Source organism: Acomys minous (genome assembly GCF_964271855.1).
Source record: "Acomys minous genome assembly, chromosome: 13".
Lineage (NCBI taxonomy): Eukaryota > Metazoa > Chordata > Mammalia > Rodentia > Muridae > Acomys > Acomys minous.
The window spans coordinates 108443297-108467797 of record NC_140495.1 but is presented as its reverse complement, the minus strand read 5'-3'; the positions used below and the strand labels follow the sequence as shown (position 1 = coordinate 108467797).

General features: G+C 47.7%; 1 protein-coding gene across 3 annotated transcripts in view; it reads right to left on the bottom strand.

Annotated features, from left to right (window-relative positions):
• Positions 1-19522, bottom strand: part of SRPK1 (SRSF protein kinase 1) — a 41066-nt gene extending 21544 nt beyond the window's left edge. Inside the window, exons 1-8 of one of the 3 annotated variants that reach the window (XM_084754047.1) lie at positions 19256-19271; positions 18827-18887; positions 15948-16019; positions 4604-4722; positions 2988-3062; positions 2777-2885; positions 2013-2100; positions 1141-1228 (exon numbers count right to left, since the gene is read on the bottom strand). In XM_084754047.1, coding sequence (XP_084610173.1) covers positions 1141-1228; positions 2013-2081 — 157 coding nt within the window. In that variant the 5' untranslated portion in view covers positions 2082-2100; positions 2777-2885; positions 2988-3062; ... (2 more) ...; positions 18827-18887; positions 19256-19271. Of the gene's footprint in view, positions 1-1140; positions 1229-2012; positions 2101-2776; positions 2886-2987; positions 3063-4603; positions 4723-5776; positions 5915-15947; positions 16020-18826; positions 18888-19255 lie in introns of those variants that run through there. The other 2 variants (XM_084754048.1, XM_084754049.1) reach the window with 2 other exon arrangements.
• Positions 19523-24501: the final 4979 nt, after the last annotated feature.

The window sequence follows — 24501 nt, the reverse complement described above, 5'->3', positions numbered from 1 at the left end:
GGATTCGGTCTTAAGTGTCTATCTTACTTTAGTGCGTGTTGTGAACGTGCTCACCACACGTGTGCAGTACCCAAGGAGAGCAGAAGAGGGCATGAGAGCCCCGGAGCTGGCTACATATGGGCTTTGAGGCATGCACCACGGAGGTGCTGAGAACTGAACCTGAATCTTCTTGAAGAACAGTGAGCAGTTCTTAACCTCTGACCCTTCTCCAGCACCCCTCCCCCTCCATTTACATTCTAGACAGACAGAACCAGTTCACAGAACCTTTACTCTGCAAAACTTTACTATTTTTAGATTTTGATATTCTTTTTAAAAATTTATTTATTATATATACAGTGCTGTGCCTTCACGTACACCTGCTCACCAGAAGAGGGCATCAGATCACATTACAGATGGCTGTGAGCCACCATGTGGTTGCTGGGAATTGAACTCAGGCCCTTTGGAAGAGCAGTTAGTGCTCTTAACCTCTGAGCCATCTCTCTAGCCCCCGATTTTAATTTTCTCCTTCTCTCTCCCTCCCCCGCCTCCGCCCTCTCTGTGTAGCCCTGACTATCCTAGACTCATTTAGTAGACCAGGCTGGCCTCAAACTCACAGGGATCTACCTGCCTTTGCCTCTCAAGTGCTGGGGTTAAAGGTGAGCGCCACCACACCCGGCTAGATTTTTATATTCTTAAAGGGGGACAATGGAAATAACATTCTGAAGAAACACAAAACAAATACAGACACAATCTTCCGTTGTTTTTTTATCACTGTTTACCTAGAACAAAGACGCGGGTGATGGCTGCACAAACCTGCCATCTCTCTTGGTAATAAATACTTGAGAAAAGTTCTTGGGCTGCTAAGATGACTTGGTGCTGACCAAGCATGATTATCTGAGTTCCATCCTCAGAGCCGACATGTGTGCATGCACACCAAATAAAACCAGAGCTGCTTTTGCAGAGCAGCTGGGTTCAATTCCCAGCACCCACGTAGCATCCCTCAAAGTTACCTGTCGCCCTTTTCTGCACTGAACCATTTGGTATACATAAATACACACACACACACACACACACACACACACACACACTCACACTCTTATACACAGGTTAAAAAATACATCTGAAAAGAAAAAAAAAAAGCACTGAGTTCTTAAAGGATACGTGTTCCATTAACACCTGATATTTTAAAGTCATCTAGTAGTTGAACAACCATTTCTCCATTTGGATCATTTGGGTCTGAATTCCGAACCTGTGTTGGGGAGAATCATGTTTAGCACAAGTGGAGCGGCAGGGTCGCCCGTCAGCAGGAGTGGGCTGCCGAGCCTCCTCCCCTCACTGCTGCTACCACAACTCACCATAAAAAAAGGTAAGGTAAGGTTTTGGGTAAAATAAACTTGTGTTTCCAGGCATAACCCAAGCAATTTGTTTTTCTAGTGTTTGTTCTAGGCCAGTGGTTCTCAGCCTATTGGCCTCAGCCTCTTTGGCAAACTTCTGTCTCCAAAAGTATTGACACTATGATTCCTAACTATAGCAAAGTTACAGTTATGAAGTAACAACAAAAACTGCATGGTTGGAGGTCACTGCAGCATGAGAAACTGTGTTCAAGGGCTGCAGCACTGGGAAGGTTGAAAACCCTCTGTGACTCTTGAGACAGTCTCACTACTGTCGTGGCTGGCTTCCAACTCAGAGATCCACATGCCTCTGCCTCCGAAGTGCTGGGGCTAAAGGCACGCCCCGCCACGCCAGGCTGACTTTACAACATACAATAGGTATCACAAACGTTTCCTTTGACCAGAGGAAAGACACTCATGACAGTGTCATGGTCCTGCTTACTTGAAATGCCGTGTGATGCCTGTATCACAAATTTAACCACTGAGCACAGCAATTCCCTACAACACTCAGGGACCACACCAGTGCCTTTATCTATCTTCCTCTGTGGCTCTAAGGAGCCCCAAGTCTGCAGTCACCCTGCTCTACGTGACGCTAAGATTCTACACCCGGCACCGGCACCCACAGAGTGACCTCACACTCACCGATTTCAGCAGCCGGATTTCATCTAGCGCTGTTTCTGTGTAATGTTCAGCACTTTTAACTACTTTCATTGCCACAAATTTCTTTCCCCTAAAACAAAGACAATTCAAAAATTATCTGACCATTCCCTTTACAGTTAAGTCTTAGTGGTAAGTGGGGAAATGAGTCCTCACTACCCGGTGGCCAAGTGAAGCCGCTTCCAGAGGACATTGTGCGCCTAAGAGTGACACAAACCAGCCAGACTAAGCTAACAGAACCCGTGCCAGGCAAACTCAAAACACTGAACATCTTCTCTGAATTAAATGTCCACCTTCTGATCATGGGGACAGATAAAATTTTACACCATACAATTAAGAAAATCTTACAGTATAGTAATGTTGTGTTGGTTGGTCTAATTACTGGAAATTTAACTCTAGTCTTTTGAGGACAATCATGAACGTGTATCACACCATTAGATGTCTGCACGGCTGTTTTACAACACGTATTCAGCCCCTCGCATCCAGCGGGGGAGGCGGAGATGTAACTGACTCTTTGCAAGCACACGGCAGAAGGGCCCCTCAGCGGTGCAGCACTGGAACGCTGACCACACTTTGGTTAGGAACCGAAATCCGTTAGGTATAGTTAGCGCATAAACATCAATTATTTAAAAAAAATAAATTTAAAAAAGGCAATCAGTCTTGATATAGACCCAGATCCCATCTTGGAGGTCAGACAGAAGCATCGAGTGTATGTATCCAATTCCTTGCCCGCGGCCATGTAAACTTACTGAATATCCCATGATAACCACACTGTGGAAAAGTGTCCCCAGCCCAACTTCCGGATCACATGGTATCTCCCGTTAAATAGATCTCCAATTTTCACAAGATGATAACCTCCTGGAGGAAACAGGGGAGAGATAAGGGTGATGAAATCAGAGGAGCCAGGAAGAAGGAGAACCCTCCTCACTTGCCCTGCGTCCTATCTCAGCAGTTACGCACCGTTTACTAGATAAAGCTGTGAGATCAGTTCAGTAGGAGACTCTTCCTTCAGTCAAAGCCTCCAGTGCCACTCAGCTTGGGGTGAGGAACAAGGTGGGTGAGAATTTAAACTGAGCACGTGATACTCTGCACCAGCCTATGGCCACAGTGCTGGGCCCTCAAAAAACCAACAGATCTACCATCAAAACAAATCTATCTTACTACCATTTGTCATCTCAAAAATTTAGAGAAAATAATATGAATACTATTACAGTAAGATCTGTTCTTCTCAATATAGGTCAGCACAGTGAGTTCCAGGCCAGCCACACAAATGACATCCAGCCCCTCCCAACCCCAGAAAGGAAAAGAAAAAAAGGCAGCAAACAAAAAAACTGTGCACCAGTGCATGGTTTTTGTTTTGTTTTGTTTTGTTTTTCCTAAGATTTATTTATTAAGTATATAGTGTTTTGCCTGCATACCAGAAGAGGGCACCAGATCTCATTATAGATGGTTGGGAGCCTCCATGTGATTGCTGAGAATTGAACTCAGGACCCTTGGAAGAGCAGGCAGTGCTCTTAACCTCTGAGCCACCTCTGCAGTCCCATGGATGAATGTTAATAAAATTGGGGGTTTGGGGGAGGCCATGCTCAAACTCTCCTAGAGAGCAGATTCTCTGTGTCTATCCTCAATGTATTTAAAAAACTAACTATCCAGGACAGCCAGGCTGTTATATAAAGAAACCCTGTCTCAAACAAAACCAAGTCTGCAAGTCAGCTGAGTGTGGTGGTACACACCTATAACCAGCACACCCAGACTACAGGTCAGCTGAGTGTGGTGGTACACACCTATAACCACACACAGACTGCAGGTCAGCTGAGTGTGGTGGTACACACCTATAACCACACACAGACTGCAGGTCAGCTGAGTGTGGTGGTACACATCTATAACCAGCACACACAGACTGCACTACGCAGCAAGCTCTGCTATCTGCCTACCACATCTCTGAGAAGTCCACAGCACAGGTAAACATGTACCTTCAAAGAGGAAAAACAAGCTTTTCTTCTTTTTTCTTTTCCTTTTTAAAGACAGGGTTTCTCAGTGTAGCCTTGGCTACCTGGGCTTGCTTTGTAGACCGGGCTGGCCTTGAACTGGCAGCAATCCACCTGCCTCTGCCTCCTGAGTGCTGGGATTAGAGGTATGCACCACCACACCCAGCTCACTCGCTCATGCTCTTGCTTCTCTCTCTCAATTTTTTAAAATTTATTTATTTTTGGAGGCAGGATCTCTCTATATAGCTCTGGCTGTTCTGAAACTCACTCTATAGTCTAGCCTGGCCTTGAACTCACAAAGGTCTACCTGCCTCTGCCTCTCATGCTGGCATTGAAGGTGTGTGTCACCCTACCTAGCCTGGAAAAAAGATATTTTAAAGGGGCTGAGCGCAGGAGGCACTTGTCTAGTAACTTATGTCCTGGCATGATCCTAGCGCTGCCAACAAGCTTAAAAATTTAATATACCTAACTTAGAGCAAACGCCACTTCCTGCATCTTTCTCACAGGATAGAGGCAACCTCAACACTGTGTTGGTGGTGACAACCATGCACTAGGCAAGGAGCACGTCCCAGCATCTTACAAGCACACCTTTGCAGTAGTCGTTGGGGTCTTCCTGCTCATCGTCGTCAGACCCCAGGATCTCCTCCTCCTGCTCTGGGATGTCGCTCTCGGAGTGGGGTGCAGAGCCTCGGTGCTGAGTTTCAGGCCTAAGAAACAACATAACATATTCACTCCATATGGACAGCAAAAGAAATATCATCACCGCACCCAACACCACCAGAAGCAGCCTCAGAAACGCAGTTAGGGGCTGGAGAGATGGCTCAGAGGTTAAGAGCACTTTCTGCTCTTCCAAAGGTCCTGAGCTCAATTCCCAGCAACCACATGGTGGCTCACAACCATCTACAATGAGATCTGGTGCCCTCTTCTGCCACACACGTGGACAGAATACTGTATAAATAAATAACAAATAAATAAATATTAAAAGAAGAAGAAGAAGGAAAGAAAGAAAGAAACGCAGTTAGCAGGCCCATAGGAAATGAGAGCTGCGAGCCGTGTTAACATAAATATCCAGGCATGAGAAAACCACTCATTTGGCTCTGCACTCTCCAGCAGTGATGCTTGAAAACAGGAGCTAAATTAGGATCTTCTCAAATCTTTATTTTAGCCTTATAGCTGACTATCAGTCTAGGTAGCTTCCTGAGTCTAAAAGAGGGCTAAGCCAGGAACTGTTGATAATCCTCCTGCCTCAGCCTCCCGAGTGCTGGGTTTACAGGAAGCACCAAAGACCAGGTGCTAAGTGTTTTGTGAGCTGTGGGCCCTTTTGTGAACTGGGTACTGGTCAGCTTGGGAAAATTGCTTACATTTCATTGAGAGCTCAGTCCTCTTAGCTGTGTGACTCTCAGCATGCTCCATGGTGGCCAACAGCTACACTGACAGTGCTATGCTCTCAGAGAAGCCGAACAGTGAGCTAGGGATGTGGCTCAGCAGTTAAGACCACTCATCTCTCAAGAGTCCCGGTCCAGTTGCCAGCACCCACAGTCAGCTCACAACCACCCAACGCTCCTGCCCAGGGATCTGATACTCTCTGCTGACCTCTGCTACTACTAGACAACTCTGCGTACACATACATATACTGAGGCACATATTCACATAAAACACAACAAATCAATATATACTCTTTAAGTTGTATTCACTTTTTTAGATGTGACTGTTTTGCCTGCTCGTATCAATATGCAGCATACACGTGGGCCTGGTACCCACCCAGGGGCCAGAAGGCGGCTTTTGCGTGCCCTGGAACTGGACTTGCCACCAAGTAGGTGCTAGGAACTGTAACTGGGTCCTCTGCAATTTTTCCAACCCCAGCTTCACTTCTCCAACTGGATCACAAGTCCATTTCTTCTAGAAAAGAGTGTTTTTGAGCTGGGTGCAGAGTGGCACATGCCCGTAATCCCAGTACTCAGGGAAGCAGAGACAAGTGGATCTCTGTGAGTTTGAGGCCAGCCTGGTCTACAAAGCCAAGTCTAGGACAATCAAGGCTGCACAGAGAAACCTTGTGCTTTCGTACATATAAACTTATTTTCAATAATGAACAACACAATGTTCAAGGCATCCCTTGTTGTTAGAACAGCGTCTCAGTCATGTTCATTTCTTTATTAATTTTTCAGGGGCGGGGGAGGGTTGGTTTTTATAGACAGGGTCTCTCTGTGTAGCAGGCTCTAGCTGGGCTAGAACTAGCTCTGTAGTCCAGGCTGGACTATAGAGGCCTGCCTCTGCCTCCCAAGTGCTCGGAGTGTTAAAGGCGTGAGCCACCGCCACCCAGCTCTTTCTTTCTTTTTTTTTTAAAATCAAGACAGGGTCTCTTTGTTTTAGCTCTAACTGTCCTGGAACTCCCTCTGTAGACTAGACTGACCTCAAACTCACCTCAATCCGCCTGCCTGCTTCTGCCTCCAAGTGCTGGGATTAAAGCTGTATGTCACCACTGCCTGGCTCTTCCCTTTTTTGTTTTTGGTTTTTCCGAGACAGGATTTTTCTGTGTAACAGCTCTAGCTGTCCTTGAATTTACAGAGATCTGCCTACCTCTGCCTCCCAAGTGCTGGGACTAAAGGTGTACGCCAACACTGCCCGGCTTCTTCCTGACTTTCTTTCTTTTTTTTTTTTTTTTAAATATTTATTTACTATTGTTATGTATATAGTGTCCTGCCTGCATGTACACCTGTGCGCCAGAAGAGGGCACCAGAGCTCATTATAGATGGTTGTGAGCCACCATGTGGTTGCTGGGAATTTAACTCAGGACCTCTGGAGGAGCAGTCAAGTGCTCTTAACCTCTGAGCCATCTCTCTAGCCCCTTCCTGACTTTCTAAGCAGTAACAAGGCAGCTTTACTTCTTGGACATGGAAAGTTGTGCTGACGTGGCACAGGAGTCCCCACAACCAATCTCTCTTTCTCTGACACACACACACACACACACACACACACACACACACACACACACACACACACACACACGGAAATTTAAAAACAACCACCATTCCACATTCTTATTACCTCAAAGCAATAGCCAGAGTGAATAAAATGGTTTGCTTTCAGCAATGGAGGGGAAAAGCAGGGTAAAAAGCTTAGTAAGGAAGGTCTGAACACTTTACTAATTCAGCATAATTCCCAACTACAGTCTAAATACTTATCCTAATTAATATGCACAAGTAGATAAAAGTTTCTGTTGCCATGCAGTGGTGGCATACTCCTTTGATCCCAGGCAGAGGCGGGAGGATCTCTCTGTGTTCAAAGCCTGTCCTGTTTCAGGACAGCCAGGGCTACATAAAGAAACCCTATCTTGGGGGCTGTAGAGATGGCTCAGAGGTTAAGAGCACTGGCTGCTCTTCTAGAGGTCCTGAGTTCAATTCCCAACAACCACATGGTGGCTCACAACCATCTATAATGAGATTTGATGCCCTCTTCTAGCCTGCAAGTGTACATGCAGGCAGAGCATTGTATACATAATAAAACTTTAAAAAGAAACCCTATCTAGGAAAAAAACAAAACAAAAAAACTCCACAAAGCCGGGCCTGGTGGCGCACGCCTTTAATCCCAGCACCCAGGAGGCAGAGGCAGGTGGATCGCTGCAAGTTCGAGGCCAGCCTGGTCTACAAACTGAGTCCAGGACAGCCAAGGCTACACAGAGAAACCCTGTCTCAAAAAACTAAAACAAAAAACAAAACAAGAAAAAACCCAACACAAAACATTGGTATCTAGATAGATAGATATTTTCTGCCACAGAAACTTCTCTTTGCAACAAATGGAGACCATTATTGAAAAGCATTACTGATCAAACTGCAGAGGACGAGCCCTAACTGATACATCTGCAATGCAATTGCTGCACCTAAGGCTCAGGGACTTTGCAAAAGAGGAGGAGGGAGTTTTCTATGAGACTGAATCTCCTGAAAATGTCAGTTACATCCATTAAGCCTCATCAACATGGCTGCCTTAACAGGACCTGCACAGAGCAGCACCAACTGACAGCTAACATGGAAGAAGGGCCTCGCAGGGCCTCGCCCCTCGGTGAGAACTGTAAGCAAATAAGAAGTGCTGAGAACCCTTCTCTACCCAAGAGCCCTGCAACTGGGCTGGAGAGATGGCTCAGAGGTTAAGAGCACTGGCTGCTCTTCCAGACGTCCTGAGTTCAATTCTAGCAACCATATGGTGGCTCACAACCATCTATGAGAGCTGGTGCCCTCTTCTGATATGCAGGGGTGCATGCAAACAGAACACTGTATACATAATAAATAATAAATATATCTTAAAGAGTCTTCCAACTGGTTATCTAATATCAAACTCTCAGTCTTGAAATCATATACATACAAGTAACACTATATATGTATGTATGTATGTATGTATGTATATATGTATGTATGTATGCACGTATGTATGTGTGTATGTAACAATTAAAGAGGCCATGAATTTGAGATAGGAATGGGGGAATGTTCATGGGAAGGATTGGAGGAAAGAGAAAAATGTTATCTCAATTTTCAAAAATAAAAGTTCTTACAATTTTAAAAAGAATGAAGACATGGTACATATTTAATGCTAAATAAACACAAACAAAAAGCAAACCCTAAAGCTAAATACAGATGAAAAATAAGCCCAACTATATATTAGTATGATAAAATCAGGAACATAATAATTTAATTAATTTTGGGAACAGTTCTCCAACTGTACACTTCCGAGTTGAATATAACGTGAGGGCTATAGAACACTGAGGAGCCTTGAACTCAGTATATTTGGTGTGGGCACTTATGAGTAATGGAGGAAGCTAAAAACTAATTTGGACCGAAAACACCACACACTACAGACAGATACTGTTTAACAGCAGTGGGACATGTATCCAACAAACAGTCCCAGGCCTGCGGAATGGCCTAGAGACAACGAGCCCTGGTCTCGTCAGTAAGGCGGGCCTTTGGGAGATCTGAGGGATCACCATCTGGGAAAGCATGTGGTGAGCATGGACAGCCAGCTAGCAAGAGTTGGAAGCATAAAGAAACAGGGCTAATTTAAGGCTTGAGTCGTGGAACAAAGACGCTGCTGTGAGGGTGCAGGCCACGCCCACTCAGCGCACACACTTTGGGCTCCACTTGTCAGTTCCTGCGGTGACTCTGCTATCATGGTCCTTCAAGGACACCACCATCTGCTCAGGTAGCGAGGGTGCTAGTAGTTAGTCATGACCTCTGCAATTTTCAAACAGTTCAACAAAAACCGTTCTCATAAAGACACAAAACAGGAAACCACCCAAAGGCTCACCAAAAGGTGAGTTAGGGCAACTAAAAGCCAATTTGACCAAAGGCAGGGTTACTTGTGGTGAGGAGTAAGCTTTGTCCCGGGTGAAAGCAGTCTTGGTGGGTTTTGCCCCTTGGAAACACCACAGATAGACGGAATGGAGCCAGCCTCAGTCTGAAATTCAGGAACCAGACAGGGAGACTCTAGTGGGCGCAGGGATCCTGACCCAGACCGGCCATTGCAGGCGGAGGAGAGGCGCATATTTTGGAGCAGGATGGCACGTGGATTTGGGGAGAGACCAGCTTACAGGCCAGACCAGCGAGCAGCCCAGGGTCTCTCCCCAAATCCACGTGCGTGCAATCCTGCTCCAAAAGTTTACTAAAAAAGGAAAATACAGCCAGGTGGTAGTGGCGCACACCTTTAATCCCAGCACTCAGGAGGCAGAGGCAATCGGATCTGGTCTACAAAGCAAGTCCAGAACAGTCAAGGCTACACAGAGAAACCTTGTCTCTTAAAAAAAAAAGAAAGAAAAAGAAAGAAAGAAAGAAGGAAAATACAAAATACATTACATATGGTTACAGAACCTGTAGCCAGCCACTGCCCAAGGGTAAAGAGGATGGATTCCAAAGAATGAGGAAACTTCTGGAACCTTTTGGAAAGGCTTCATTTCTTTTTTTTCCTTTTTTGGTTTTTCAAGACAGGGTTTCTCTGTGTAGCCTTGGCTGTCCTGGACTCACTTTATAGACCAGGCTGGCCTGGAACTCAGTGATCCACCTGCCTGCCTAGGATTAAAGGTGTGGGCCACCACGCCCAATGAAACTTTACATTTCAAATACATACACATGCATGCACACACACACAGGACAAAATGCTAGCAACTAGTGAATGAGCAATCATAGACACTCAATCACTTATCAGAATGTAAAGATGAGCAACATCTCTTTTATTGTGTGCATGCCAACACACAAGTGTGAGTGGGGAACATCCATGGCAGGTGTGTGGAGGTCAGAGGGCAACTTTTAGAAGTTGGTCCTCCTTCAAGCATGTGAACTCAGCCTGAGCTCAGGCTGACAGGCATAGCAGCAAGAGCCTTCACCTGCTGAGCCATCTGAGGCAACATTGTTGGTCTCTGTAAAAGGTTCCTGGACAAGCTGGCCATGTTAGTGAGATTCGGATGAACTAATGTTGCGTAATACTTTACTTGTTGTTTTAATGATTCCACTGTGGATATATAGGCGAGCACTGACTCTTAGGGACTAAATGGAGAATATGAGCATATGCTGTTTGAAACTTAGTTCAGAAAACCTCATAAATTAATGTTTGTTTTCTAAACATTCACATTTTCCATTGAGACTGAGTTGGCACTATAATTACATAGAACCTGCTGGAGGCTAGATTTCAGCCATTAGTGACCTCTTCTCACTGACTCAAAACTACACTTTAAAATAAGATGGTCCTTAATAAATCTCAAATATCAGGCAGGCTTGTTGGAGTGCCGCAGCTAGAAGCAGGTGCAGGACGCCACAGAGGAGGCTGGGTGTTACAGCTCAGGTCTCTGGGCCCAGGAGACTCAGACTGGTTGTAGCTTATGAGAAATCCCTTACGAAGTTCCCTGCTGAGCTGGGGTGTGGCTCGGTCAGTATACTGCTTGCTTAGCACAAAGATCTGATTCCACCCCCAACACCTCAGAAACCAGGCATGATGGTTACATGCAATTTTCGGGGCCAGCCTGGACTACATGAGGCCATGTTAAAACACAAACAACATAGTTCTCTGTCACAGCCATCTCACAGTGAAAAAAAACAAAAACCGATGATTCACACAGTGTTCCAACACAGCTTCTATCGGCAACAGACACTCATCCCCAGGCTGAGCAGTGTGTACCGCTCTGCCAGGCACTCTTCTAAACACTGAAGCTGTGGCTGGTGGGAGACAGTTCACAGTGTGTGTATCTCCCCATGAAAGAAACCAAGGGGCCCTGACGGATCTGAAGCCACCATCTCTTATCTTTTGATTCCCCCCCCCCCCCAACTACAGAATCCCACCCAGGCCCCACCCTCCAGGAAACCCATGCTCTCGTAGGATGGTGGCCGAGAAGAGTCACGGAAGAAAGCTGAGTGGGTGAAGGAAGAGCATGCGTGCAGTTTTAATAGCACTGTGACATTTAAGTAAGGAAGTGCCGAGCTTTAACTTGAATAATTCACACTGGGGTTCCTAAGTGAAGCAGGCATTTGGGCTGTGAGCAGATTTGGAGAAGTGAAGAAACGATTCCTAAGGCTTCAAAAGACAAGCTACATGCTAGAAACAGGCTGGAGAGAGCCGACTCAGCGGCTACAAACACTGGCTGCTCCTGCAGAAGACCTGGGTTTGGTTCCCAGCATCCCATTCAGCTGCTCACAGCCATCTGTAACTCTAGTCCCAAAGGATCTGAGCCCTCTTTTCTGGCCTCCAAGGGTGCCCGCACATGGTGCAGGCCAACACCCATACCCATAAAACAAATAAGTGAAAAGAAGAAGAAGAAGAAGAAGAAGAAGAAGAAGAAGAAGAAGAAGAAGAAGAAGAAGAAGAAGAAGAAGAAGAAGAAGAAGAAGAGGAAGAAGAAGAAGAAGAAGAAGAAGAAGAAGAAGAAATTCTTTTGTTGTTTTGTTCTTCAAGACACTGTTTCTCTGTGTATCCCTGGCTGTCGGGGAACTCACTCGGGTAGACCAGGATGGCCTCCACAACTCAAAGATCCAACTACCTCTACCTCCCTAGGGCTGGGATTAACGGGGTGGGTCAAGAAGAAAGTCTTAACTCAAGGCTTTCATATTATAAAAATAAAATGAACACAGAGGAATTTTAATTCAGAACATGGCTGCTCTGGCAAGACATCACATCCAAAGACCTTAGGTCGGTGTGGTCCATCTGGAATCCAGGACACAGGGGCAAACATATCTGGTATAGAGTTTCAGGTAAAGAAAAGCTTAGGTCCAGGTGTGGTGGCACAAGCCTTTAATCCCAGACAATGAAGGTAAAGTTAGTTTGTAGAAGGAAGCACCCATGTTTGAAAGTGATGCTTAACTGAGTGGCAAAAAAGAAAGTGACAAATCAGAGAAAGATTTGACAGAATAAGATGCACCCAACTCTCAGGAGAAGAGAGGGGCAGTTGTACCAGGGCAGTGACAGAGGGATGGGCTACAGAGAGGTAAAGACAGAAGGAGCCAGAGACTGAGAAGGGGCCAGAAGAATAGAGCCAATTGCTGGAGTTAGTTTGAGGCCAAACAGCAATTCAGGGGCCAGAGAGAGAAGCCAGGTTGAATAAGTCAGCTGGGAGAGGAGGTTGAGGCACAACAGCTGAGTCAAGCCAGCCAGCCCAGAGCTCAGTAAGAACAAAGAAAAGGTGAGCTCATTAAGCAATAAGTTTCAGAGGCTGAAGACATTCTAGGTTAGATTTACAGCTTCTAGGGCTAGGCCTAGGTCAGCAAACAGCAGCAATAATCCTCCAGACAACAATTATCTCAGGAGAATAAAAGTTTTTACATGAACAACTTTTCAAGTTACAAACATTAAATACAACTGACCCCTGACCATTAGACCAGCCACAGGTCTGCAGTGTACACATGTGGCTATGTACCGATGGAACACTACCAAGTACACAGACTATTGATACACGTGCAGTCATGAAAAATACCACATGTGCTCGCTTCAGCATCACATATACTGAAAAACTGGAACAATACAGAGAAGATTAGCATGGCCCCTGCGCAAGGATGACACCCAAATTCGTGAAGCGTTCCATTAAAAAAAAAAATCACAAAAAGTCAAAGGTGAAAGAAAAGGAGGAGAACCAGAAGAGCTGTGCCACTCCAGCTCGGGCAGGCGTCCGTGCATGCAGGTGTGCAAGCATCCGTGCGTGCAGTGTCTTCACGACCTTGTCATCTGCAGACCTGAGTGGTTGATACATTTGACACAGCATGGAAGGCAGGTGGGTGGTAACTCTACAAAATCTGGATTCTAGCTGATCACCTTTCTTAGCTTCCCTTTTATTTGTTTTGTTTTTTGGTTTTTTTTGTTGTTGTTTTCTCCTTTATTAATTTATTCTTGTTACATCTCAATGGTTATCCCATCCCTTGTATCCTCCCATTCTTCCCTCCCTCCCATTTTCCCCTTATTCCCCTCCCCTATGACTGTTCCTGAGGGGGATTACCTCCCCCTGTATATGCTCATAGGGTATCAAGTCTCTTCTTGGTAACCTGCTGTCCTTCCTCTGAGTGCCACCAGGTCTCCCCCTCCAGGGGACATGGTCAAAGATGAGGCACCAGAGTACGTGAGAAAGTCACATCCCACTCTCCACTCTACTGTAGAGAATGTTCTGTCCATTGGCTAGATCTGGGTAGGGGTTTAAGGTTTACCGCCTGTATTGTCCTTGGCTGGTGCCTTAGTTTGAGCGGGACCCCTGGGCCCTTGCTTTTTTTTTTTTTTTGGTTTTTGGTTTTTTGAGACAGGGTCTCTCTGTGTAGCCCTGGCTGGCCTGGACTCACTTTGTAGACCAGGCTGGCCTCGAACTCACAGCGATCCACCTGCCTCTGCCTCCTGAGTGCTGGGATTAAAGGCGTGCGCCACCACGCCCGGCTTAGCTTCCCTTTTAACAGGAGGCAAGTCTTATTTACTTTATCATTTTAAGAGGCTAGGGGCTTCAAGTACTTTGGCAAGTCTGGATCTCATGTAGAAACACCCACGTAAGCAAAATGTGCTAACATATACACCTGTTAACAAAGGTATTTCTGACGCAGGTTCTTGAGATGCCATTTTAAAAGCACACACTAGATTTAATAGTCATACAATTAAAATTACAAGTTACCAATGAAAATTTCAGAAGTGAAAATAATTAAGACACATGGGGCAAAAAATTTTAAAAAAATCACTTTATGTTAAAAACAAATGAAATCCAAAAAGTCCTTAAGAAGATGAGAAATACAAATATTCCAAATGACAAAGGATGTATCATTTATAAACACCTATTAAGAGCAAGAAAAGGAACCTGGAGGTGGTGGCACACACTAGGGAAGCAGAGACAGAGACAGGTGGATGGATCGCTGTGAGTTTGAGGCCTGCCTGGTCTACAAAAGCGAGTCTAGGACAGCCAAGGCTACACTGAGAAACCCTGTCTCGAAAAACCAAAAGTTCAAGGCCACCCTGAGTTCCAGGACAGCCAAGTCTACATAGAGAGACCTTGCTCAGAAAACAAAAGAAAGCAGAAAGAATGAGAAAGGGGGGCTGGAGAGATGGCTCAGCAGTTAAAAGCACTGGCTGCTAAAGGTTCAGTTCCCAGCACCCACATGGTGGCTCACACCCTCTTGTAACCACAGTTTCAAGGGATCCAACATCCTCTAGTCTCTAAAGACACACATATATGTACATAATTTAAGAGAAAAAAGACTTGCTGGGCATGGGATGGAACACCTTTAACCCCAGCACTGGAGAGGCAGAGGCAAGCAGATCTCTGAGTTCTAGGCCAGCCTGGTCTACAGAGCAAGTTCCAGGATAGCCAGGGCTACACAGAGAAACTCTGTCTCAAAATTTTTTTCAAAAAGTAGTTTATGTTTGTTGGCAGGCATTAAACTAGGGTAGCCCAGCTACTGAGACGCTCAGGAGGCTACTCTGTGTCTCGAACTAGAACCGTGTCTGAAGAACCCAACCGTAGAACACACAAGATTTCTACCGTGTGGTGTTGACAGAGAACTCAGTCCCAGTCTCCTGCACTGGCTCAACTTTCTACTAGACAGGGTGTTAGGAACTTTATGCTTTCTTCTCATGAAGTTTCAGTGTAACAATTTACACTTAGTGAAAATAAATGGATAGAAAACATCTCCCTCCTCCAGCTTAGAGTACCAGAATGCACGTCAGCGTTCTTCCAGCTCAGTCACACAGCACATCTGCACAAACCTGTATGGTGCTTAACTGCAAGCAGTGAAAACTGCAGTCCAAACTCACCTGCAAGCTGACTAATGAGCCGTGAATGAAGCCGCTCTAACCCTGGCTCCGTGCCACCTACAGGCCCTGAGCTGCCGGAAGCTAACCACTCAGGGCATGGAAGCCCTGTGCACACAGGTGGGCCCTGGGGACGCTTCCCCCTCAGGCTTTACCATCTTTGTCTCCAACACAGCAAGGAATTACCATCTAGACATGTGCTGCAGGGCACGCCTGACCCGGCCCAGTCCTGGGTCTACAGATCTGAAGAGGCCATTGCCTACTCACCTATAAAAAGGAACTGATCACCACACAACTAATCAATGTTAGGGCCTGATGTGCACACCTTCAGTCCTAGCTCTGAAGCAGATCCTAGTTCAAGGATAACCTGATCTATACAATGAGCCTTGACTGTCCTGGACTCACTTTGTAGTGAGGCAGCGATCCGCCTGCCTTTGCCTCCCAAGTGCTGGGATTAAAGGCGTGCGCCACCACGCCCGGCCACACTTTTTGTACTGTTTAGTTCTGACAACTTTTCACTACGGCTGAGCTACTCAAATAAAGGACTAATTTTGTCCAAGGTCAGGCTACAACCAGAACTCAAAAACAGAAGATGATAGTATGGCAGGCCTTCCCAACAACTTCCTAGCAACTTAAAGTTTTCCTGAAAAATAGCAAAATTGTGAGGAATGCAGTCAGGAACAGGCCAAGTTACCTGGGTCAGCTGGGACTTCTCATAGAGGATTCTAACCAAATTAATCAGACGTTTCAACAACTTGAAAAGCAGCTGAAGAAACAAGAGGGAAGTAAATTATATTCAGTGAAATAACTGCTAAGTCTGCAATCACCAAAAGGAAAGAACAGAAATAATTAAGATCACAGACAAGGCTAAGTTGCCTACAGCAGTGAACACAAGGGTACGGTGACACAAAGTAGGAGCCTCTGCTTTTAAAAAACAAGAGCACAGCCAGGGGTGGTGCACACCTGTAATCCCAGCACTCAGGAGGCAGAGGCAGTCAGGTGGATGGCTGAGTTCAAGGGCAGCCTGGTCTACCAAAGTGAGTCCAGGACAGCTAAGGCTACACAGAGAGACCCTGTCTTGAAAAACCAAAAATAAAGCAAGAAAAAATAAAAACAAGAACACACTGACAGGTGAGATGTATGTATTGTTATGTTTTGTTTGTTTTGGTTTTTTGAGACAGGGTTCCTCTGTGTAGCCCTGGCTGTCCTGGACTCACTCTGTAGACCAGGCTGGCCTCAAACTCAAGAGATCCACCTGCCTCTGCCTCCTGAGCACTGGGATGGATTAAAGGTGTGCGCCACCACATGCATTGTTGACACCGGGCCCAATGACCCAAGTTCAACCCCTGGAACCTACATGGTGATGGGGAGAAGCAATTCCTAAAAGTTGGCCTCTGACCTATGCATTCACGCACACACCCAGTGTACATTCAACCTCGACAACATGAAGTACTGACCGTCTGCTAGGCATCCATCCACACACTCACCTGACAAATCACAGCCTGACTCACCCTAATATCAAAGTAAAATTCCATGTCTTACACAAGACAGGTGACCTGGGAAAAAATTTCTAAATACTATATGGCTAATTTTAGCCAGCAGGACATGATGGCACAAAACCCAGTCACCCTGCCATTGTGGAGGCTGAAGCAGGAAGATCAACTAAGGTTCAAGACCAGTTTAGACTACGTAAGTGAGACTGTCTCAAACCCTTTTAAAGCACATGGATGGCGAGGCCTTCCATCCCAGTACTCCCGAGGCAGAGCCAGGAAGAGCCCTGGTTGACAGAACAAGTTCCAGGATAGCCAGAGCGATATGGAGAAAAATAGAGGCAGGCAGATCGCTGTGAGTTCGAAGCCAGCCTGGTCTACAAAGGGAGTCCAGGACAGCCAAAGGCTACAGAGAAACCCTGTCTCAATAAAACCAAAATAAATAAATAAATATAATTTCTTCCTTCCATCAGAAAACTTTATAAACACATGGCTTCCCTCAATGAGTGCTTAGATTCCCCAATTGCTGCTAGGTTAGCTCCTTGATGTTTCTATTAACCAATTGATGCAGGATTCAAAACTAGGTCTGGACAGTCCCTACATGGATAATCAACCCAAGAACCTGAGCACTCTCACACCTGCCCACGGCTCAGTCACGTGCTAATTTAAAAAACAAAAGACAAGAAAAACCTAAGACACACAATAGGAAATGGGGCAATAAATAGGTGAGGCCACTCACCACTCCGTCCTACTCAAACACTCTGCATGTCTTCCCCAAACTTTAAGAAGCCTCCAAAAACAACACACCCAAGCCACCGGCATCTGCTGCTGTCATCCAGCAAGGTCGCTGAGGGAGCCCTAATGTGTTACATCAGCGCAGACCCAGCTGGATGGTACAAAGCACAGAGTATCAGATAAATGGAAAATCACAGAAAATAATGGGTCTGAAAGCAGTGCTGGGCAGGAGCGTGGTGGCGCACACCTTTAATCCCAGTACTCGGGAGGCAAAGACAGGTGGGTCTCTGTGAGTTCGAAGCCAGCCTGGTCTACAACGCGAGCGAGTCTAGGGCAGCCAAGGCTACACAGAGAAACCCTGTCTCGAAAAACAAAAAAAGGACGACGTGGAGGAGCCTTCGCAACTAAATGTTAAAACAACATTGTTCTTAAAGCTATCCTCGAAGATCACCTGCCTGACGTGGTTGCACACAACTTTAAGTCCAGCTCTTGAGAATCGGAGACAAGCGAATCTCTGTGAGTTCGAGGCCATCCTGGAATTCCAGGTCAGCCAAGGCTATACAGTGAGTCCCTGTCTCAAACAAAAAAGCTTAAGCTCACTTGATGAAGCCCTCCTCGCAGTGGGTTTCTAACACGCGCGAGCGACACACACACACACACACACACACACACACACACACACACCAGATAGGAAAAATGTGGCACTAGGTCCACCAAACCAAAAGAATCACCCAAACGGCATATGTAATTACTGCACTAACTTCTTTAGGCAGAGGAGGTGATAACATGCCTGCCGGCAGTGCTTGATGCGGTCAGCCCGCATAGCGACAGGGCGGCGATGCGCCTCGAAGACTTAGGAAGTAGATTAACCAGGCGCGGGGGAGCGCCCTCCTCTACCCAAGCGAGCGTGTGGTTTAGCAGGGCCAAGAGTAAACAGGGAAAATTCATTCAACAATTTCCTGGTGGCCTAGCGTGCAGACAGACAGACGTAGGAGGCTAAGACGCTGCGGAGCAAGGGAGAGCAGAGTTCACAGACAGGCAGGTAATCATTACCAGCTCCGGCCGCCAGCCCACACCGGCCTCCACGTTGGAGCTGGTGAGTGGTGCAGGTTCTTTCCTGCAGGCCCGGGGAGCAGCTCAGACCCGGGCCTGGCGCCCCAGCTCCCTTCCACATGGCTCCCGGAGGGCGAATCATGCAGTAGCAGCCCAGAAGCCATGTGGCGGGGTGGGGTTGCGGGGCGGGGGGCGGCGGGGAGCCGCCCGAACCCGGTGCCTGTCCTAGACGCGCAACCCGGGAGGAGGTCCCCGAGGAGACGCAAAGGGCGGGATGTGGGGGTACAAGACTCACTTCCTTTGGGCTTTGTCCTTCTTGGCCTTGGTCCTTTTCTTTCGGGCCTGGAGCGCGAGCACTGCGGGAAGAGAGGGATGGATGAAAGGCCGATGGAGGAGGGAGGTGGGGAGCGGCGCGAGAACGCGGGGCGGCGGGGCCTGCGGATGCGGGCTGGGCGCGGGGCCGGTTGCACGGGGTGCACGGCGGCTGCCGGGCCCAGCGCACCCGCAGGGGGCTCGGGACAGCCATGAGGCCTCGCCGCCCCGGCCTGGGGGCTGCGGAACGAGGGGCGGGGACGGCGGGCGCCCTTGGACGCCGCGGCCGGGGGGGGACAAGAGGCGAGGGCGACGCCGATTCAGGGGTCCGCGACAGCGGCTAGGAGAGGCGCCCGGCGCCCATTCGGGGGCCGCCGTCGTTCCTCGTGGCGGAGGCCGCTCCGCCGCTCACCTTTCCGCTCCATGGCGAGACCGGTAACCGCCAGGCGCCTGCGCACTCGAGTGACGGCGACTCGGGCTCCCGCCGCGGCCCAAATCCCAGCTCCCCCCCTCCCGGCGCGCGCAGGCCCCGCCTCCGGGCCCGGCTGGCCACGCCCCCGTCCCGCCCTCCGCACGGCGCCGCGCGCCTGCGCACTGGGCGCGGAGCCTACCACCTGCTCCAGGGAGTGCAGGAGAGGATCGCAGGTGACCCAGCAACCCTGAACTGGAACCTGGTTAATTTGGGTCTGGTTTTAGTGGCCTGGCCGCCCGTAAAGTAGATCGCGCGACATCGTTGAGAAACTCTTACCTCCTGTGGAAGGTAAAAGCCCCGCAGTCAGCCGGGATTTGCCTCAGTTTCCCGGCTTGCAAAACGGATTGACCAAACATGTCCATAGCCAATTTAAGACACCAAAGAAAATGGAAAATTACAATTGTACGTGGATTCATACAGAATAAAGGCTGGAGGGAGGAGACATGTGCCTCTACCGTCTTTTAAAAATAGAACCTGGCCCAGCAGCCCATGCCTTTAATGCCAGCACTCCAGAAGCAGGTGGATCTCTGGGGGTTCGAGGAACCGTGGGTCTAGATAGCAAGTTCTAGGCCAGCCAGGGCAATATACTGAGACCCTGACACAAAATAAGTCAATTAAAAAACTGGGCCAGCAGCATGACTCAGAAGCTTGAAGACCTGAGTTCAAACCCGGATCTAGAGGACCAATTCCTACAGGTTGTCTCTGACCTGCGCAAAGAAGCCATGGTACATGCGACAACCCCAGCCTCGTAGCTATAAAACAGTAATTTTTTAAAAATTAAGATAAGGGCATGGGCGTGTTGGCGCACGCCTATAATCCCAGCTCTGGGGAGGCAGAGGCAGGCAGAGCTCTCTGAGTTCAAGGCCAGCCTGGTCTACAAAGAGAGTCCAGGACAGCCAAGGCTACACAGAGAAACCCTGACTTGAAAAAAAAACACAAAAAATTAAGATAAAAATGAAAACTTTAAGCCGGGCGTGGTGGCGCAGGCCTTTAATCCCAGCACTCGGGAGGCAGAGGCAGGGGGATCGCTGTGAGTTCGAGGCCAGCCTGGTCTACAAAGTGAGTCCAGGACAGTCAAGGCTACACAGAGAGACCTTGTCCCGAAAAACCAAAAAAAAAAAAAAAAAAAAAAGTGAAAACTTTAAAAGTGAATTTTCTCTAAAAGTTTGAAGTTGAGATAAAAGCTTTAAAGGAAAGGGGGAGTGAAAATTCTGTGTTTGTGTTTTTACCACTTTATCTTTTCTGTGCATCAAGGCATCGATAGGGTGTTTCCATACCTTTCTAAGTGCGGTGAGATCTTACGTGATGTTGATGTCAACTTCAGGCCAAGGTGGTTATTATCTCCATTACACAAAGATTAAAATATGGGACAGATGTATGCTCAGAATCTTGGTGTCCCAACCCAGTGATTCAGGCATCAAAACCCTTACAGTAAAGTAGGCTCAGCAGGTGCTTCTGAAATGGGCAGGAGAGTGGAGGGCGAGGCTCTCTGGACCCCAGTATTTCTCCCAGATAGAGATTTACTTAGAACATAGGTTACAGATGTTTCAATAGAGATTTACTTACAGGCATTGAAATTTGAATTTTATGTACTTCCCACAGCGTTAGAACAGTCTCCTTTTGATCTTTTTTTTTTTTTTTTGAGCATGATTTTTCAAAACCATGCTTAGGCCTTACCTTGCCAACCTCTGTTGTAAAAGTGCCGTGATTTTTCCCCCTTGGTGTTTCAAGACAGGGCTGCTCTGTGTAACCTTGGCTGTCCTAGACTTGCCTTGTAGACCAGGCTGGCCTCCGACTCGCATCTACCCACCTGCCTCTGCCTCCCTGAGTGCTGAGATTAAAGGGTGCGTCACCACGCCCAGCTGCCATGCATATTTTTTTAAAAGATTTATTTATTTATTGTATATGAGTGCTTTATCTGCAGAAGAGGGTGTCAGATCTCATTATAGATGGTTGTAAGCCACCATGTGGTTGCTGGGAATTGAACTCAGAACCTCTGGAGGAGCAGGCGGCGCTCTTATCTACTGAGCCATCTCTCCAGCCCCTGTCATGCATATTTTAAAGATAGGAATATATTCTGAGAAATGTGGTACAAGGTGGTTTTTGTCCCTGTGCAAACATCAGAGAATGTACTTCTTAGAGTTTACACCGCGTAACTATGTAATACATATACAAATCACACCACGCGGCAGACCCACGTAGGAGGCTTTTTTGGTTTTGTTTTGTTTTTTTTGTTTTTCGAGACAGGGTCTCTCTGTGTAGCCTTGGCTGTCCTGGACTTGTTTTGTAGACCAGGCTGGCCTCGAACTCACAGCGATCCGCCTGCTTCTGCCTCCCGAGTGCTGGGATTAAAGGCGTGCGCCACCACGCCCGGCTTTTTTTGTTTTTTTGTTTTGTTTTGTTTTGTTTTTTTGGAGGAGGCTTTTTTGGGAGGGGTATACAGAGGTGGTCTCTGGGAAGGCGCGAGGAAGAAAGAAAGCGAGGATGGGGTGAGCCCCCCTATATAAATGTCCTGGCGCATGCGCAGAAATGCATAAGTAACTTAAGGGGACCGGAATCCTGGCGGTGACTTGCTTTTGAGGTCACCGACATATTTTAGGGTGGTCCTGAGGTTTTCCTGTTTCCCATGGTCCTCTGATTCTTTGGAATGGCTCGTACCGCTGCCTAATTACTAACAGTACTGACTTCGAAGATGGCTACAAAGTTACTAGGTAAGCCAGATGTTAGTGCTCTGTGCTGAGACAATGGATTGCCGCACGTCCCATGCCGCCCATAGCTATATACTTAGTTCCAAGCCAATCTGGGCTACAAAGTGAGACTGTGTTCCAAAACGAACAGATAGATGCTGAAGAGATGGCTCAGTGGTTAAGAACACATACTGGCCGGGCGTGGTGACGGTCGCCTTTAATCCCAGCACTGGCGAGGTGCTGTGAGTTCGAGGCCAGCCTGGTCTACAAAGTGAATCCTGGACAGCCAAGGCCACACAGAGAAACCCTGTCTGGGAAAAAAAAAACAATAAAAAAAAACAAACAAAAACAAAACAGGCCAGTCGTGGTAGTGCACACCTTGAGTCCCAGCACTCCGGAGACAGAGGCAGGCAGGTCTCTCTCTGTGCTACGGCTGGACAGGGCAGGGGCTCAAAGACCCTGCTCTAAAAGAAGTGCGACTCGGGTTCAGGAGCTTGCCTAGCATTGGGATCCCCAGCACCCATACAACTGCTGGGTAGGTGCAGTGGCGCGCTGGCGCCAAGAGGAGCCAGCTGGCTGCGAGCTAGATGTGCTGCCTAGCTCCTGGGTCAATGAGAGACCCTGCATCGATAGATAGACAGGAGAACCATTGAGGAAGAAGATACCTCAGGCCTCCCGGTGCACAGGCAAGAAAAAAAAAGTGAGTAAGAGTAGGAGGGTGAACGGAAGGAGGGAAGACAGATAAGTAATCAATTGCTTGGGAAAGGAGGATGGAGCCCAGGTACAACCTACTGAGCAAGGCAGATAAGTCAGTCCAGCCTGGGAGGAGGCCACCACGTTTGATGTGGGTGTTGGGAAACGTGTAGGATTTTCATAGGTGGGGAAGGACGTGTCAAGCATTCCTGAATGAAAGATCAATTGTGCCAAAACGCCGGGGGGCTGGAAACCTGTGGGTGGAGACTGGAGCTAGGAATGACTGCGGGGACGAGGTGGGCGGGGCTGGACAGGTGGGCGGGGCTGGACAGGTGGGTTTGCCAGATTGGAAACTCAGATCACCTGTGTCTGGTGCGCAGAACCTGAACGATGGCGTTTCTGGGCTTATTGTGAAAGAGGCCTGCACTTGTTAGCCAAAGAAAACTGCTTTCTGCTTTAAACTGGAGACTCAGAGGATAACAGGACCAGAAAATACCGGATGTCCTAGAGTCTGAGACTGCACTAGCTCAGGGAAACGCTGTGGGGAGCTAATGACGTCCTGAGTGAATGTGTGTGTGTGTTGTTGGCACGTGTCCAGCCCTATCAAGGACCCCAATGCATGCCACCCATGGGATCAAAGCCTTCCCTAGATGAGGTTCAGAGGGATGGCAAAGGTGCACACACACACACACACACACACACACATACACACACACTCAAACACACAAACATTGAAAGTGTTTACTGCAGATACATCAGCAAGGAAGTGGGTGCAACTTGCTGTGACTCAGCTTGCCTCTGGTCCAAGTACAAGTGTTTACAAAGGACTAACTACTGTATCGTAGCTAAAAGGCGGAAGGTAGTACCAACTGGAACCACAGCTTCCTCCTCGGAGATGTTTATAGCCTGAGACTGCCCCCCTGCAGAGACCTCCCTGGAGACAGGATAGGCATCCTTGAGTAAACCCTCCGAATTTTCTGTTTTTTGTTTTTTTGTTGTTTTTTTTTTTTTTGGTTTTTCGAGACAGGGTCTCTCTGTAGCCTTGGCTGTCCTGGACTCACTTTGTCGACCAGGCTGGCCTCGAACTCACAGTGATCCGCCCGCCTCTGCCTCCCGAGTGCTGGGATTAAAGGCGTGCGCCACCACGCCCGGCTTACCCTCCGAATTTTCAGTTGCGTAGTGGGTGCCCTCCACCATTGTAAACACAGCCCACACCATCCCAGAGTTCTGACATTTCTTCATTCCCACATCATCTCACTCGGGTTTCCAGGAGCAACCAAACCCTTAGAGTGGTTTAGTGAAATGATGGTGACCAGGAGCCTGGGGAGATGGCTCAGAGGCTAAGAGCACTTGCTGCACTTTGGTTCCCAGACCCACACAGCGGCTTACGCCACCAGTTCCAGAAGCTGACACCTGGACTACACACACACACACACACACACACACACACACACACACACACACACACACTCCAAGTGTTTACTGCAGAAACATCAGCAAGGAAAGGTCTTAGTGATTTAGCTCGTGGTGACTGAGTCGCCTCTTCTTGCTGCCCACCTGCTTAACAGCTCAGCTGAGAATTTCTTCCAGTGTCCATGTAAAATTCACTGAATTGATTTCCCACAATTGGCCATCCCTTCCCCCCCCCCCCATGGGTTTTTCCCTATTCCCCTGGCATTAGGCTCCTGATGAATGTTCGTGTAAGCTTGTAACTTTGCCTCCTACCCTTAGAAAAAAAAAAGCTGGTTCCAAATTGGACTCGGTGGCAGAGGCAGGCAGTTCTCTGTGAGTTCGAGGCCAGCCTGG